Here is a 17249-nt window from a genome sequence, read left to right on the forward strand (position 1 = left end):
TGAACTCACCTTCTTCCTCCCCCACCCCCACTCCCAAGATGCTGAAGAAGCCAAAGGAAAATGAGAGCAGTGTTTCTTCCCATAAGCCCATAGCCTCAAGCCCAGATTGGCTCCTGGGCCTGTAGCTACCTGCAATGCTATTTACCAGTGACTCCCAGGGGCCAGACCCTTCCCTAATCTCAGTCAAAATCTTAGGTCCTCAATAGGAAGATAGGAAGACAGGCCTGGCTCTAGTGACCTAGAGGGGCTTTACAGTGGATCCCAGACAGTGAGGTACTATTCCAAAGTCCTGAGACCCATTAAACCTCTGGGCTTGCTGGGACACAGGCCCTGCATAGCCTATTCGGCCCCAGTACTTCTTGGCACATAATGGAGATGTGACCAGTAACTGGTGATTAAAAGCCCCAGAAATGAGCCACTGCGTTATCAGTCTGAAAACAGGCTTTGACTCCAGGCTGAACTCAGGATTAATTCCCAGCGAAGCCGCTTTACTTATACACTGAACATCTGCTATATGACATTTATGTGTACACATGTAACATGTATCTAACATGTCTGGTGTGAGCTAGGCTCATTAGCTGGATGAACGAAAACATGATCTGCCCTTCAGTTTTTTCTAAAATATGGAAGCAGTAACACTTCATCATAAAGCTGTTGTAAGCATTACTTAGAATAAGATGTATTAGAATAGTCATATTAGGTGTTTAATAAGTGGTGGTTAATGTTAATTGTGGCTGTAAGTGTTGAGGTGCCCTGGACAGCTAATAGGTTCTGGGTAGCAGAGCTGTGGGGCGGGGCTGCCCACTGTTGCTCCGGACTCTTGGGAAAGGCCACTGGAATCCCAAGAAAACGGGAGCACGTGGGCCCCAACCCTCCAAGAGCTCCAGGGTCGAGGGGAGGGGGAGGAAAGAGGTTGTTTACTGACTTTTCCAGTGAATCAGCACTTCCAGCAAACCATCCTTGTCCCTCCTCACTATTCCCTAGCTTTGCTCCTGGGCTACTAACAACTAACCTCTGGGTAAGCAAGACTCAGCAGCACAGCAATCCGCACCCTCCCCATCCCCCTCCCAGCCTCTGCTGCCCCCTAGGCTTGGGCCCAGCTGCCATCCCGTCCTCCTTGCCTTCGCTTGGCCCCAGAAGAGGGTAAGCTAGGCTCGAGAGGGGACGTGCGGCTTCACGGTTTCCCCTCGTGTCGCCCCAACCCCCCACTGGGGCCCCATCCCGAACGTCGCCGACCGCCTTCCAAATCGCCAGGACCTGCCCCATGCTCGGCCAGCAGCGCAAGCCCGACATTTCCCCACCGAGCCCAGCCCACCAGCCACGCCTGGGGGCCATCCCTGGAGGCCATCCCGGGCCCAGCCCCACCCAGCGTGGCCGCAGGGATCACTGGGAAGTGTAGTCTTCGGCAGCTCTCAGCGGGGTCGTGGCCAGCAGGCCCTGAGTACAGACAGGCGTCCTTCTGTCGTCTTACGTGTCTTCGGACCTACTGACTCTCACCGTGGTGCCAGAGGGGTGCCAGACAGGAGTGCCAGAGGGGCTGGGCAGGGAGCTGGCTGCTGGATGCATGCAGCTTACAGCGAGGTCTCCGTAGGGCCTTTGACAAGTCCCATAACCTCGGCAGTAGTCGGTCTCCCCGGATTTTGAGGGAGAACAGGCTCAGGACCTGGCATACAACGTGTCCTTAGTAAACAGATACTATTGCTATCTTTACTGGCCTGGCAGAGTTGCAAAAAACAGCTCAGCCCCTAAGTGTGTGTGGGCCCAGGACCAGGCAGGACCTGTTGATTCATCTCGCTCCACCCACCCCCACCAACACACACACCCAAGAGGCCCAGGGGTTACCCCTGAACATGTTTGGTCCAGCAACTCAGGTGCCCCTCTCTCCCACCCAAGTTACCCTCATGGCCTCTGACCATCCACAAGCACAGTCTACACATAACTCACAAATATCTGAGATTTATTTCCCAACATTTTGGGGGAAGGTTGTTTTTGGTGTTTGTTTGTTTGTTTTGTTTTTGTTTTTTACAAATTGCATAAAAGGAATGAAGGGGAGAAGTGGTACCCCAGGCCCCTGGGCTCCTGATGAGAGGTGACAGTATGAAAGTGTCTCCTCACCCACAACTCCTGGCCTGCTGCCCTTACCTCTCCTATCAACCTTACCTAAGAGTGAGGTGAGGGCTTTTGGAAGATGTGGGGTTCCCCCCTAGAGGGGACTCTGGGCATTTTGTTTTGGGCCCTGAACTGGGTTGGGCTGGGGGCAAGCGTGGGCACAGATGTGGCGCCGTCTGCACCTCTCCTGCCTGCGGGCCAGCTGCCGCAGTTGTTTCCGGATGGCCCACAGCACCAGGTACACTTCGCGCAGCATCTCAGCTTCTGGTGACTGCAGAGGGGACCCAGTCCTCATTTGGGAAGGAACTGAGGTAGAACTCACAGATGACTGAAAGAGAAAGACGTGCACATGTAAGCAGCTTGGTCTATGGAGAAACCGCTGGTAGAAACACCTGCAAATAAATAGCAAAGGCTTTTAATTCCAGCTCCTTCATCAGGCCTCAGCTCGGGCACTGCTTCCTCCAGGAGCTCTTCTCAGGCTGCATTAGGTGTTCGTCTCTACCCTTGTGTTTGCCCCACCACACCACGTTTCATCACTATTTGTTCTGTGGACTCGTCTATTTTCAACACTAGAACGCAAGCTCCTGGAAGACTGTGACCATGGCTGATCGCACCTTTGAGTCCCCACTAGTGTTTCATGGGAAGTGTGTTTAAATGGAGAAGGACCTCTGTCTCCAGCCCAGAGATCCCTTCTGCCCTCCATGTCTGTATAGCCTACTGCATCCTAGACATCTCCCTGCAGGTGTTCTATTGACATTTCCACTCATCTTGTCCCAGTGCTAAACTCATCATCTCCTCCCCGAAGTGTGCCCTTACTCCTTCATTCTGCCCCCTGTGAATGGTGCCAGCCTGCTGTCTATCTCTCTCAATCCCCTCACCATCTTCCAATCAACCACTTGGTACAACAATTCTACCCCTTAAATTTCGCTCTACTCCATTAACTTGTTCTGTCTGATGCCTCTCCCCCAGTCAGAATATCCTTCTCTCTTAGCCTGGACTATAACACCTCCAATAGGTCTTCCTGCCTTTCCTCTTGCCCCTTCTGACCTCCCCTCCACAGGGCAGCGAAGTAAACTTTAAATTAATGCTGCAGTCCTTCACTCAAGGCCAAGATAAGTTGATCTGGTAGTGATCTAGACATTACCCTTTTATAAATTAAGTTTTTGACTTTGACATAATTGTAGATTCATATGCAGTTTGAGAAATAATAGAGTTCCTGTATAGCTTTTACCCAGTAGTAATACCCCCAATAGTAAAATCTTGCAAAATATCATAATCAGAATATTGACATTGACACAATCCACTGATATGATTCACACTTCCCCAGTTTTACGTGCACCGCGTGTGTGTGCGTTGAATTCTACCCAGCTGTGTACCGTATGTGCAGGCTCATGTATCCAACTCCCATAGTCAAGATGACGAAGGAGGTCTTCATCACACAAGGATTCCTCATGCTGTCTTTTATAACAAACCCACCTCCACCTCCCTCACCCCACCCCTGTGGCCCCTGGCCACCACCAAACTACTAATCAGTTCTCCATTTCTATAATTTCACACAGTATATAACCTTTTGGGATTGGTTGTTTTCATCAGCATAATTCCCTTGAAATTCGCATAAGTTGTTGCATGTGTCAATAGTCTGTTCCTTGTTAGGCTGAGAAGTATTCCATGGTACAGACATGTCACAGATTAACCATTTACCCACTGAAGCACATGTGGATTGGTTTTGACTATTACCAATAAAGCTACTATGAACATTCACATACAGATTTTTTGTGTGAACATAAAATTTCATTCATTCATTAGGATAAATGCCCAAGAATACAACTGCTGGGTCATGTGATAATTGCATGTTTAGTTTTACAAGAAACTACCAAAACGTTTTCCAGAGTGGCTGTACCACTTTACATTCCCACCAGCCACGTAGGAGTGCAGGTGAGCTTTCTAAATCAAAATCTGATTGTATCACTCTGCTCAAATGTCTGCAAGGGCTCCTATTGCTCTTAGAGTCAAATTCAAACTCCACAACTGGCCACCCCACCTGCCTTGTACTAGCTGGCCGTTAGCCCCAGAACCACTTTGCTCTGACCCAAACACCTCGGCACAGCCCTCCAAACATCTGTTGTTCTTTCTTCCTGAAAACTCCTTCCACTCCCTCTACTTTCCTCTAACCACCTCCACCCTGCCTCAATAACTTAGATCTGAGCTTCACCCTCTCTTCTGTTAGGAAGGCCTTCTTTGACTTCCTAGGACTGGATGAGATGGGCTCCCACAGGCCCCAGTGCCTCCCATGTCACACCCCTACGATAATGAACCAACAATGCCCCATGATCTTGTCTGTAGCCCCCTTAGTCTGCATTGATCTTGTTCACTACGTATCCTCGGAGCCAACCTCAGCACCTGGTACTTAACAGAGGCACAGGAAATACATGTTTAACAGATGAATGGAGGGAGGAATGAGTCCTTGGAGGGTGGGGAGAATGGGAGGGTTTGGGGGGACAAGGGAGATATGGTACTAACCTTCCAGCTGCACATTTGCCATCCGGACTGGAGAGCTGACACCACGATCGTGGAAACAGACTTGACAGCTGTAAGGGGCAGCCGCAGCAGGGACCGGCCCCCATGGTCCAGCTCCACCTTCGCCCCATCTGTTGTCTTGGCCAATGTGCAGGGATCAGCCACTGTGGGGGACACTTCCATCTGGGAAACCTTAGCCTCTTTGAGGGACTCAACCAACTTCAAAGTCTCATCCACATTGGGAAACTTCTCCAATTTCAACACATTTTTCTTGGAGTCAGTGTGTTCCAACATGGTTGACTTAGGTTTCTGTTTCCAAAATAAAACCTAATAACCAAGAAGGGAGAGGAAGGATAGGAGAGGGCCAGAGTAGAGACAACACTCAGAGGGGAAGACACAGAAGGGTTGGGACAGAGTGTGTCCTAGCCTCCTCCCTGGCTGTCCTACTCCTCACCTCCTCCTTTCCTGTCTAGTTTGGCCACAGGAAGCCAGGACGGAAGAGAGGCCAGGTAGAGGCCTCCAACCCAGCATGGTATGAGGAAGGGGCAGTTTCTGAAACTCACCCAGTAAGTAATCTTTCGCCAAACCCATCGGAAGAACCTCATAACTACAACCATTTCTCCCAATACACGAGTCCCAAGTAGGAGGCAAAACCAGCATTTGGTGGGGGGCAGGAGGGGTGTGCGGGAGGATAAGCTGCAGGCCAGTGGCGGCCACGTAAGGGTCTCTCAGGAATTTCAAGTGCAGCAATAAAGAAAGAGAGAATCTAGGGGGAAACCTCCCCCTGATGACTCATCCTAGGCCTTTCCTCCCCTCCCTGGGACAGGGAGAGGAGTTGAAGAGGATGAGAATCCAGAGTGAGGGAAAGTTCTAGTCCATTGTGAGAGCCTGCCTGGCCCTGGCCCCAACCCCCGAGGCCCTTCCAGGACCCCTGAGCCAATCCCTGCGCCCTCAGCCCTCCTTCACCCAGAGACAAGGGAAACTAACACTTATGGAGCTCCTGTTACTCAGTGGGCACTTCCTGTATATGATGTCCTATAATTTTCACAGCAGCCCTCACGTAGGTATCGTCATCAGTGCCATTTTTACCCACGAGGAAGCTGGGATTCAGAAAACCAAAGAACCTACCCAAGGTCATAAATCTAGGGAGCTATTGGGCAGGGAGTCCAACCCAGGTCAGCCTCCAGCATCCAGCTCTCCACAGCTGCCCTTTCTAGTCTGGGGACAGGGTCCTCTTGAGGCTCAGGCTGCTGGTTTCCCCTTTCCCCACTAGATGGGGTCCTTCTCCCTACCTGCCTCTTCTGCCTGGGACAGCAGCCCAGCTGAGGCTGTCGGGGAGGGGCTGCTCACCCACAGGGCCCTGTCCTCAGCCAGCTGGGGGTGGAAGCCACGAAGGCGGGCCAGGCCAGCCAGGCCTGGCGAGGGCACCGTGTGCCCAGGAAGCCTGGCCCACACCCAGGGCTGAGACAAGGGGCCCATTCAGGGCCCCCTGCCCCACCCCCAAGCAGCTACCCGGATCCAGCCCACAGAGGGGACACACTGGGAAGCGAGGGGTGGATCCTGCACAATTACCAAAGGCCTCATTGTTCCCCTGTGCCCCCCCAGCACGTGGGCAGATGGCCCCCTCCACCCTCCCTCCCTCTGCCTTGCCTTGCCTGCCCCTTCCCAGGACCTGGCAGGCCACTGGCTCCCTTTCCCAAATGTCTTTTGACCACTCTGAGCCACATTAAACCTCCCCAGTTTGGGCAAGATCTCTAGGGAAGCCCACAGTCTCAGCCCTCCTCCAGTGGAAATTGCTGGTGCAGGCCCCCAGTCTGGACATAAGCAACAAGAGGTCAACTTCAGGTTCAAGTTTCTTCGGATTTTTTAATTATAATTATTATTTTAATAACAACCTGAATCCCAAAACTTCCAAATGCTGTCCATACTCCCTCCCCTGGGCAGAGAAGAGGGAGCACTTCCAGGGGACAAGGTGAAGACGGGGTGCCTGCCAGGAAGCCTCCAACTCCCCCAAAACAATCTACTGCTGGGGGGTCCTAAACACCTAGGGAGGGAGGAGGGAGCTCCATCGAACACCCTGCCCAGAAGTCCTCCCTCCTCCATCAAAGCCTGGGCATGCCCCAGCCCTGTCCCTGGGCACTATGGGGAGATGGAGGAAGGGTAGGGGGACAGGCCAACTCTGAGCCTTCAACTCCCATCCCCAGGGATCAGGGGGAATTAAAGCTGCATAGGAAGAGGGGGCAGGCAGCTGGCACAAGGCCTGGCAGCTGTGGCAGCCCCCAAAGGCACATTGTGAGGGAAGGGAGGCTCAGACGGAGGGCCCATTCGGAGCAGGGGGCCCAAGCCTCGGGACCCCGGAGGAAGGCAGCTGGGCCAGCTGTTCAGGGCTGGCCAGGGCACGCAGCAGTCCATTCTCCTGCTCCAGCGCAGCATTCCGCTCAGCCAGGTCCCGGATCTGCTCCTTCAGCACCTCTACCTCCTCCCGGACCGCAAACATGAGGTGGGACTTCACCAGGTCCTGGGAGACAGGTAAAGCATCAGAGATCCCAGGCCATCCCAACCTCATGGCTTGTCTAGTACCTTGAAGGGCTGGGTATAAGAGACCCCTCTGCTTCCAGATAATGAGGGACCACTGGGGAAGAAGCCAAGCAGGAGGATGAAGGCAGGGCAGTGGAAGAGGCCAGAGAGACAAGGTCAGGGCTCAAAGATAGAGATGGAGGCCAGGAGCAGGCCCAGAGACCAAGGGAAGTTAAGGGTTCAGGTGGAGACTAGAGGGGGTGGAGGGCCCAAGGGAACCCAGCTGGGAGTGGGTGGAGGAGCTGGGAGTCAGTGTTCCCTAATAATGAGGACAGCAGGGGTGGAACAGCAGGCCAGCTAACAGAGGCAGAGCCTGGGCATCAGTACACGGGCAGGGACCTCCTGGGGCCAAGATGGCTTTTCTTACCATGGCTTGCTCGATCTTGTTGTCAATGCCAACCAGGCTTCCGGAGCCACTGGAGAGACACAGGGAGATGAGAGGTGAGGAGGAGCAGGTGCCAAGCCAGGTGTCTGGACACCACAGCCAGTTGCCTTCCAGGTGTTTCTCAGAGCAGGCTCTGGCCTCCATAATCCCCATTGCTGCAGCCTCCCGCCCACACCCCAGCCTGTACCTGTGACAGTAGAGAATCAGGGAGAGGAGGGTTTTGTCCATCCCCCGGCGGGGGGAGGGCCTCTGCCCAGGGCCCCCTAAGCCCCGGTGGGCTGGGATTCCAGATGCCCCCCGAATGGGGGATGCTCCTCGAGGGGAGCAAGGAGAGGAGACACAGCCCCTTTTCTGAGGAGGCCCCGGAGCCATCCCTACCACTCGGGTCTCAAACGATGACACCAGGGATTTGACAGAGATTCCTGGCTGGGCCATCCCCGAGGGGCAAGGGTCCCCAGGCCCTCCCCAAAGGAGAGGGCTGTATCAGAAGGACTGCCTGGGGGGCTCAGAGCCCCCCGGGTAGAGCAGGGTCTGGCTGGTACCAGGCAGCCAGAGAGAAGACCGTACCCAGGGGGTGCTGGTCTGAAAGATATACACCAACCCCCAGGGCAAAGCCTGGCTGCTATTGGCTCCTCAGGGACACGGGGACCCCCTCCCACTGGCTTTGTGGTGGGCGGGAATTCCCAGACTCAGTCAGTGCCAGTGTCCCCTTCTCACTCTGGCACCAATCCCAGAGCAGAGGGGAGGGGGTCTGGCTGAGGCATGTCAGCTGGTAGGCCTGGCTGGGGAAAGGCTGTGGTGCCAGAGACCTGGGTCCGGGAGGGGATAAAGTTGAGGGACAGCCTGGCCCTGGGAGGCCTCTCCCTACCTCTGACTCTATCCTGCCCCCTCTGGTCTAATACCAGCCTCCCTCAAGGCCTCAGTTCCTCTCAGCTGGGATGGGGGAAGCTGTGCTTGATGTGCTTGTGGTCTTCCTTGGACTGTAAGCAACCCCTCCTTCTAACATAAAGTTCACATCATGGGTCACTCCTGGTGACCCGCCAGAGGGTCCCTCACTTCCCATGGTGAGGACAAAGAGGAGTGGGAAAGGTTACCATGACAATAGAACAGAGCCCAGAGCCCTGAAAGACAATTACAGCCATCGGTCCTGGGTCTGGGATATGGGGTCTTGAGGCAGCAAGGGCTTGATGAGAGATGGTAAGGCGAAGCTGGAGGTGGGATACTGGGAATACGAGCAGAGGCCTTTTGAAGACCCCTGGGAACAGGAGACAGGGAGGGGGGAAGAGGAGGTCTGGCTGCAGTTTGTTAAGTGACCACCAGAGGTCGACACAGGCCAGGCACAACGGTCTGCGGGGCCAGGCTCCGGTTCCCAGACCCAGACTCTCTCCCTCAAGTGAGTCCTTGCGGGACCAGGGCCTGAACCAGCCTTTGCGCCCTGCGCTATCCTGCAAGGCTCCCTCTCCCCACCACTCAAGCCCCAGGTTCCTGTGTCATCATCCCATGGCTCACAGCCCACCTCTGTCCAGTTTCTGCCTCAGTCCCAGGGCCAGCCCTCCAGCATGACACCGTGCTGCACAATCACCAGTTCTATCCTGCTGCCCCCCAGTTTCCTCCTCTCTCAGAGTAGGTGGCCCCGACATGCTGCATCCTACAGCCTTGTGCTCAATTGTCAAGTCCTGTCTGCTGGCTGTCAGTTTCAACTTGCTTTCCTGCAGGGGGGGTGATTAGCACTCATTTCAAGGTGACCCTTAAATGAGGCCCTGCAGCCAGGAAGGGAGCACGAGGGAGCTGGGAATTTTCCATTTCCCATCCAAGCTCTGGGTACAGAAGGCACTGACAGGAGGGTAACCAATGGGGTGACCAGGCCTGAGAGAGCAAGCAGCACAGGGTGGGGTAGGGGAAGGACACCTGGAACTCTTGGAATTGGAGGGAAGAGGACAAATTCAAGAGTAGAGGCAGGCCAGCCAGCTGGAGAGTCAAAGCAGCTTTCAATCTATTTCAATCTGAGACACCTGGGTGGAGGCTAGCCGCCACAGATCCTCCCCCTACTACCTCCGTCCCTGTCCCTGTCCCTGTCCCTGTCTCTGCCCCCTCCCCCACCCCCTCCCCCACCCCACACGTAAACAGACACAGAGACCAAAGAGGGGTAGATTCACAGGAATAGGAACCCTGGCCTTGCTTGGCAGACACTCGGGTAAAAATGCCAAGTTGTTGATTCTTGCCAGAAATAAAGGAATACTACAATAATAAACATTTGTTGGCTGAGAGATGACTATCTCCGGTTTGCCTAGTGCTAGAGAGTTTTTGATAGCACTTTCCACTGTCACATCCCAATATTAACACTTCAAGGGACCAAGACTCTGGCTGGCAACCAAGCCCTCTTAGAACTCTGAGGCACTGTGCTGGAATTCCAGGGCACGATCAGGAGCCAGAATTTTGGGGTTGGCTGAGTGAGATCAGCTCTCACCACAAACCCAAAAGGTGACTTTGTATGAATTAGAACAAAATATCCCCTTCTTCAAGACACTTATTGCCATCTTCTGGTGTCAACAGTGACTTCAAATGTGTGTGGGGTCCCCCTGTAGTTGTGCAGGGCATAATATGCACAACTGGGGACTCTGGGCCTGCAGGACTCTTGGGACCTAGGGCAGGGACAACCCTAGAGGTGGTCTTCCTTTTTGAAGGTCAAATGCAACAGCCTCAAAATGAGGATCAGATGAAGGAGCAGATCTGGGAGAGGTAGAGATTCTGATCCTGGGGACAAGGGCCTGCCCTGCTCCCTTGCTGTGTTCTGAGGAGCCCCCAGGGGCTGGGCCTGGGGCCAATAAAGTGGCATCCGGCTGCCCTGTCCACACTCCCTCCCGGATCTGTGGTGTCTTTGGGGTGGGGCCAGGCCAGGAGGTGGGGAGGATGGCTCCTTGCCCAGCTTGGGAGAGCTGTGCCTGCCTCTGTTCTGGAAAGGGCACCCTAGAGATGGCTGCCTCCCTCTCTTCTCTTGGGATACAGGCATCCAGTAGGAAGGTGGAGAGAATGTGGCTTTGGCGTCAGACCCAGGCTCTGATTGCAGTCCTGCCACTTACTAGATGGGTGACCTGGAGCTAGTTGCTAAGACCCTCTTCCTATAAGTCTAAGTTTCTTCAAGTGGGTATCATGGAGTTCCTTTTAGGATTATATGACATAAAATGTAGCACGTGACCCAAAGGAGATACTGGATATAAATGTACCTTTTCTTTCCTGAGTTCCGAGTATTCAGTCCTCATAATGCTTGGGTCCCCAATGATGGCCATCCACCCATCCATCTATCCAATTATTCAAGTACCTCCCCAACTTCCAGGCCCTGTTGAGGGCATGTGAGCAGTCTGAACTCACCAGGCACCCTCTGTTCTCCCATCCCCAGACTCAGGAATTGGTCAGGCATCCTCAAGTCATCTGGGATCCAGGCACTTAACACCCCAATCCATTTTCCATCTCAAAAGGGAGGTCCCATGCCACTTGAACTCCATTCTCCTGCCAGCTTCGGGCACACCAGAGAGGTGAGGTAGGGGCTATACACCCCATTCCAGGGGACCAAAGGGGTGCCCAACCCAAACCCGCTGGCCCAGCAGGGTGGAGCACAAGGGGCTGGGCTGGGCCAAAGCCCCAGAGGCTTGCAGTGGAACAGGGTAAAGTGGAAGCTGGGAGCTGGACCGGTCAGACTGGGGTGTGTAGGGGGGATGGGACAGAGTGCGGGAGGGAGGGGACAAGTCAAAAGAATAGAGCTGAGGAGGCTTCTGGAGGCAGAACTCTCTAAGGGAAAGCAGAGGGTTGGGCTTTGAAATCAACAGGGGTGGAGGAGGGGCAGGGAGCCCTAATGCCAGGTTACTTCCCAAGTAGGAGGAGGAGAGGGTGGGAAGAGCTGAGAATAGCAGCGATGGGGGCAGGTGACTCTCTAGGCCCTGGCCGACCTCACACCTCAAAACATTCCTGAGAGCAGGAGCTCAGATGGGAGCCCAGACAGGGCCCTGCCCGCACCCACTCTGTTCCTCACTCTCCAGGGTCTCCACCAGGCCCCTCACCCTCCATCCCATCCACCAGTCCACAGCTACCCCTTCTCTTTCCTCTTTGACTCCTGGCTCTCTTAAGGCCTTGGCCCTTTTTCTTTTGTGGGGCTCAGTCCCTGATTCTGGGGCTTAGGTCCCACATGAGGGGAAGGAGGAAGAATGAACCCCCTCAGCACCCACTCACTCACCGCTAAGCCCCGCCCCTTAGTCCCCTAAACCGGAAGTCCCTCCCCCAAAAGCCTCAAACAGGAAGTCCCACTTCTCCCTCCAAAATAAAAGTTATGACTCCCTAGCCCTTCTCCTGGGTTCCTATCAGTCTACCGCCAGAAGGCAGCAGCCTGGCTATCTGACTCACAATTTCGTTCCTCCCTTTTCAGCTTGCTGACGTTCCTATGTTCAAACCTGGCCCTCAAAGCTGGAAGTTCTGCCCACCGTGCCACGGAACTAAACATGCCACCGAAAAGAACGGGGCTTTCTCCCTCGAAAGGGCAAACCCAAGCAAGATCTGCCCTCCAGTGCCTTCCCTGCACACCGCAGCCATTCTCTCTGTGGCTTTGACTTCGTCAAGGGGAGGACTCAGCCCTGGGTGTTCCTAGCACAGAGAACAGAACCTTAGGGACTTGCTTTCTCCGTACCCTAGGACCCTAAAATAGTCCATATGGACTATAAGGATGTGACTGCTAAGGACAGGAGTTCCGATCCCCTCTGTCGAGAGAGGAAGATGGAACTGGGAAGATACTGACTCCCTCTTCTCATCTCCAGCATATTTGCCAGTAAGTTCTTAGGGTTGGCCAGATGATTGCTAAATCTGCAAGAGCTCTGGAATTTGACAATGACTCCCTTCAAATTCTAAGAGTCCTTTGATTGACAATCCTAAGCCAAGGATTCTACCCAGCTCTCTCCAGAGAGGGAGTGGGTCCCACATCAACTTTGCCCAGTGTGTTATGCCCAGGCCAGGTTTCTCTGTTTAAGAGGTCCTCTCCAAGTTCAATTTGGGTCAAGGACAAATACCAACCAGGTTCATGTGACTGTCCCAGGTGTTGGGTTTGGAGGCGGAGCCCACCTACCTATCATCATCGCTGTCCAGGTGGCCACTGATGGCCAGCATGGAGCGGGCCAGGCTCTGGGCTGCCGCTGCTCCAAAGGGGTCTGGAGACTTGTGAACCAGACTGGCATCAGGGAAGAAGTAGAGGGCCGGGGAGCTGGGACGAGAGTCGAGTGGGGGCACCTGGAGGCAGAGAGGTAGGAACTGTCATGTCAAGTGAGAGAAAGGAATGAACGACTTTACAACTAGTGAGGCGTTTCCTCTCTCTCCACCTTTCCCCACACCCCCTTATCCCCGCTGTCTTCTGAGGACCCAGGAGTCCTGTCCTTGCAGCCCCTTTCTTCCCCAGGACTAGGAAAAGCAATGGGCAGCATTAGAGGCAAGGAAAGAGAGACCATTCTGAGGACTGGGTGAGTGGCTTCCAAAAAGTGGTTCACAAGGTATCAGAGAGGGGCTCTGATCTGCACACTTGTACCCTGCTACCAGATGAGCCAGGGCCCCTAATCAGAGGCTAGTCAGAAAGTGTCTGCCTTCTGTCATCTGGTTTCTTAAAGTGACTTAAATGTCACTTCCTCAGAGAGGCATTTCCCCATCATTCAACTAGTAAATTCCACTGAACTGGTTTTTTTAAAAAAATCTAACATTATCTGAAATTAAAGTATTTTTGCCTCTTCACTGCTAGAAGGTAAGCTCCAGAGGGCAAAGCTTAGTTTGTTCAATAGCTATTTGTAGAATGAATGAATCCTCAGAAACTGGTCCTCTACCTTCCCACCCACCCTATCCCCCACCCCACCTTCTACCCATTCAAGCCTCTCCTCTCAAACTTCTTGGGACTCAGGTGATGTTCTGCTCTTGCTCTCTGACTCTGGGGTGGGGGCAGGGGTGGGGGGAAGCCGGTTTCAGAGATGGGGGAGGCGGAGCCTGGGTGTAGACAGCCCAACAGGCGCTGGGGGAGGCTGCAAAAGGGCGGGGGCCACAGGAACAGGACGCCTCTGTGAGGCCCCAAGAGGCCCCAGCTTCTCAGAAAAGCCAAGAACAGAGAGTCCAGGGTGGTTAGAGGGACACAACAGGGGAAGGATGTCCAGGTGATGCCCCCTGCCCTCCTCCTGGCCCCTGTTAGAAGCAACTAACAGGGACGCATGATGGAAGTGTAGGAAAAAGATTAACTTCGGAAGCAGCAGCACAGATGCATGCGCACAGGAAGGGATCAAGACCTGAGAGAAGGCAAGGGGGCTGGGGTCCCTGAGAAGAGAGACACAGGGTCTGCAGGCCAAAGGAAAGCTCAGGCAGGGCTTAAGGACAGAGAGAGCAGAGGCCGGGGGCAGAGGGGCTTGCTTTGGGAGAGTGTGTGGGTAGTGGGGAAAGGACCAGTAAAGGAAACAGCATCTTCTCCCCTGGGGTAGGAACTGAATGAAAGACTTCAAGAAAAGTAGTGGGGGGTGCCATGAGATATGTGAGCTTGAGGCCATGAGGGAGTGGGGGAGCCAGTCCTGACCGGTCCTGACAGGGCCCAGACATCCAGTCTCAGATTATTTTTATACTGTGGTTTGTGCCCAAGGCCAGGATGGGTAAAGTTCCCATCCTCACACTCCCTGCCTTTCCTCCTGCAGTCCAAGGTGTTATTTTCTCCTCCAGGACAGACACATCCATTCGCCAGATCCCTGGCTGCCCACTCCCCACCCCAGAGACCCAGGCATCCTGCCCCCCAGCCCAGACTTGTTCCTCTTTTGGAGACAGGAAGCAGAAAGAGCAAAGGATTTAACTCTTTCTCTGCTGCTTTCCGCCTCTCTCCCACTCCACGGTGGCCAACCCCAGTTGATCCTGGAGAGGCCCAGTTGCAGGGAGTAGAGACAACAAACCAGCAAGCCCCACTCCCCCATCCTTGTAATGGGACCCCACCAGCACCCAATTCCTCAATTTCTCAGAGAAATCTGGCTCGGGACAAAGCTAGACAGGTGGCTAGGTAGTAGAAAAAAGATCCCCACCTTGGAAATGGGGCTGCAAAGGAGAAACAGCAGAATGCCTCTTTTTGCTCCTCCCCCAACCCTGGCAGCTCCTCTCTCAGAGGCCCAAACACCCTGCCTGTGGCCTCTACCCTCAGTGCCTGAAGGGTGAGACCAAGACAGAAGGTGAAGGCCACGCTGAGGAGGGCACATCTCTGTGATGGAGAGAGGGGACTGGCTATGCGGAGATTGAGACTTGGGCCAAAGGCAAAAAATAAAAGACCAAAGAGAGAGAGAGGTGTAGAATGTGGGGAAGAGGGAGCGTGAGAGAGAAAACAAAGGCTGTGTTAGGAGTAGGAAAGGAACTCCAAGTGAGACAGCAGGAAGGAAAAAGAAGGGGCTATCTGATCTGACGCACAGTGGATGATGGAGCGGGGGAGAGGTCAGTATGGAAGTGGAGGCCAAGGCCAACATGGGCAAGCACAACCCCTCAGGTGTCTCCCCCCAACCTGGAACCCAGCTCTTACCTGCCCCATCTCCTCTGGAGCCACCAACTCCATCCTCAGCCGTAGGGCTCCATCCTTAGTTCGGGACAGTGGAGGAGTCCCAGATGCTGAGCCCCCTGTCTCCACTTCCACCCTCAGGGAGGACAGGGGTGTGGCAGCCCTGGATGTGCCCGCGCTCTCACCAACCCCGGGCTCTGGGAGGCACTGCTGGGGTGGGGAAGCTGACAGAGGGGGTGTTTCCACTTTGGCCTTGCCAGGCACTGCCAGTTGGCCCAGACCCCCAGTGAAGGAGCGAGCCTGAGGTCCAGGGGAGGTGGGAGGTGGGAGAAGCCAGGAGGTGGGACCCTGAGACAGGCCTGGCTGTGGGGTATGGGTGCCCAGGCCCAAGCTGGCAAGCTCCAACCTGGAATCCAAAGATCTTCCCCCAGTGCCCCCTGAGGCCCCACGAATCCCCTCCAGGAGCCGGCCAAAGCTAGGGGGCTCCAGGTCTCTCTCGTAAACATCCACACATGTCCAACGGCCGCGGCGATAAGGCTCTCCCAGGCCCTGTGGCAGCTTCACCACCCGGAAACGGGAGGCAGGGGCCCCAGGCGGTGGGGAACCGTTCCGGGGGGTACCCTTACCCCCTGGCTCGGGGTTGGGCTCCTCACTGGGCAGGCGGGGTGGGGGCCCAGAGGGGACTGGCAGGGCAGGGGAATCTGGACCTCCAGGGCTCCCAGGGCCCTCATAATCCGTGGTAACGCTGGTGATTTGGAAACTACTCTTCTTCTTGCCCCCACTCATGGTCCCTGGGGCTCAGGACGGGGCCAAAGTGGGCGGAGGAAGGGGCAGTAGTGGCTCTTCGAAGGGTCTCAGGCGCCCCTGGAACAGGGGAGCCACATGGCAGGGACATCAGGGCCCCTGGGGACATCTGGGTCTGACATGGCAGGGGGGCCTGGCAGGAACTGGGGGTGCCTGGGTGGTGAAGGGAGAACAGGGTAGGGGAGGCGGCGAGAGGGGGGAGCAGGGGCAGGTTTTTCCTGCTGCTTTCTGTCGCTGACGAACTCCAGAGCTGAGTTTGCAAACTAGAAAAAGAGTGAGAGAGTGTGTGTGTGAGAAAGCAGTGGGCAGGCCACCTCCGGGTCTTCCTCTCTGGGTAGCAGAATCGGGGAGGAAGGGGAAACCACCAGACACCCAGAGACAAAGAGACAGAGATGACAGAGACCAGAGAAGAGGGTACAGTCAGAGTGGGCACAGGGAGCAGGAAGAGGCAGCCCAGACCCAAAGTTGGGCATTTCTCGCCTGGGATTCAAACTCACGGGACTCCAAGTCGTCCCAAGATCAAAGGGCTCCAAGGCCTGGGTGAACAGAGGTGAAGCACCTCCTCGGCCTGCCCCGGCTACCGGGAGGCCTCTTCTGGTACTCAAGCCCCCTCCCCCCGCCCCGCCCCGCACCCCAGCTCCCCCATCCCCGGGGCAGGCCCTGCCCGCCGCCACAGCGCCCCGCCCAGCCCAGCGCCTTACCTCACGGCCTCAGCCTACAAGCTGGACCGGGGGTCCCCGCCGCCTAAGATGTCGGGTTGTCCTTGCCCTGGGGCCTCTTGGCCCCAGCAGCGCGAGGGGCACAGGCGGCAATCAGAGTCTGTCCAGCCCTCTTCGGGGGCCGCACCTCACTCCGTAAGGCATCTCCGTGGAAAGTTTGCGCTCCGGAAAAGAAGGAACCCCCGCCTCCTTGGTGGAGCCCAGGCGCGGCCTCTGGATCCCCAAGCGTCTCCGGGCTGGTGCGGGAGGGGGCGGTTCAGCCCCCGGATCCTCCAGGTGGAGCCGCTTCGGTGGTCCGGTCTCCCAAGTCTCTTCCCTCGTGGCACCAATGGGTCTCTCCGCTGCTCAGCTCCTTTTGGTTCTGTCTCACTGTCTCTCGCTTTCTGGGCTGTTGACAACCCCCACACCAGGAAGTCCTGCCTCCTCGGGCCTGCTGACTGCTCCTCTCCTACTCCTCCTTCCCCTCTTCCTCCCCTTCCTCCGCCCTCTCTCCCTCCTGGGGCTCCCGGCCAGCTGGCGCGGGGCCAGGACTGCCACTGCCGCTGCTGGTGCGGCAGCAGTTGCCGCCGCCGCCGCTGCTGCTTCTGGGACCCGGACCAAGCTCCTT

The 17249-nt window shown here is 55.5% G+C and overlaps 1 protein-coding gene across 3 annotated transcripts; it reads right to left on the reverse strand.

The window, feature by feature from the left end:
* Positions 1-1936: 1936 nt before the first annotated feature.
* LOC112314875 (TSC22 domain family protein 4) lies at positions 1937-17249 on the reverse strand. 3 transcript variants are annotated; one of them, XM_053930737.2, is made up of 6 exons: positions 16625-17249; positions 15144-16186; positions 12696-12856; positions 7571-7619; positions 4630-4953; positions 1937-2437 (listed from the first exon to the last, which is right to left on the reverse strand). In XM_053930737.2, exons 2-6 carry the CDS (start codon positions 15903-15905, stop codon positions 2204-2206), a joined length of 1530 nt encoding a protein of 509 aa, XP_053786712.1. In that variant the 5' UTR covers positions 15906-16186; positions 16625-17249; the 3' UTR covers positions 1937-2203. The 3 variants fall into 3 exon arrangements, with proteins under 3 accessions (XP_053786712.1, XP_024427239.1, XP_024427238.1); XM_024571470.4 differs by lacking the exons at positions 1937-2437; positions 4630-4953 and adding an exon at positions 6473-7144 and having other exon boundaries at positions 16625-17234; XM_024571471.4 differs by lacking the exons at positions 7571-7619; positions 12696-12856; positions 15144-16186; positions 16625-17249 and adding an exon at positions 5190-6938.

The sequence above is a fragment of the Desmodus rotundus genome, chromosome 1 (genome assembly GCF_022682495.2).
Source record: "Desmodus rotundus isolate HL8 chromosome 1, HLdesRot8A.1, whole genome shotgun sequence".
Lineage (NCBI taxonomy): Eukaryota > Metazoa > Chordata > Mammalia > Chiroptera > Phyllostomidae > Desmodus > Desmodus rotundus.

What these genes read in the sequence shown, in the direction of transcription:
- LOC112314875 (XM_053930737.2), bottom strand. Translation starts at nt 15,905, where the DNA reads ATGAGTGGGGGCAAGAAGAAGAGTAGTTTCCAAATCACCAGCGTTACC. An exon ending in CTCCAGAGGAGATGGGGCAG is followed by an intron (nt 12,857 to 15,143) that starts GTAAGAGCTGGG and finishes CTCTGCCTCCAG; the next exon opens with GTGCCCCCACTCGACTCTCG. An exon ending in CTGGACAGCGATGATGATAG is followed by an intron (nt 7,620 to 12,695) that starts GTAGGTGGGCTC and finishes GTGTCTCTCCAG; the next exon opens with TGGCTCCGGAAGCCTGGTTG.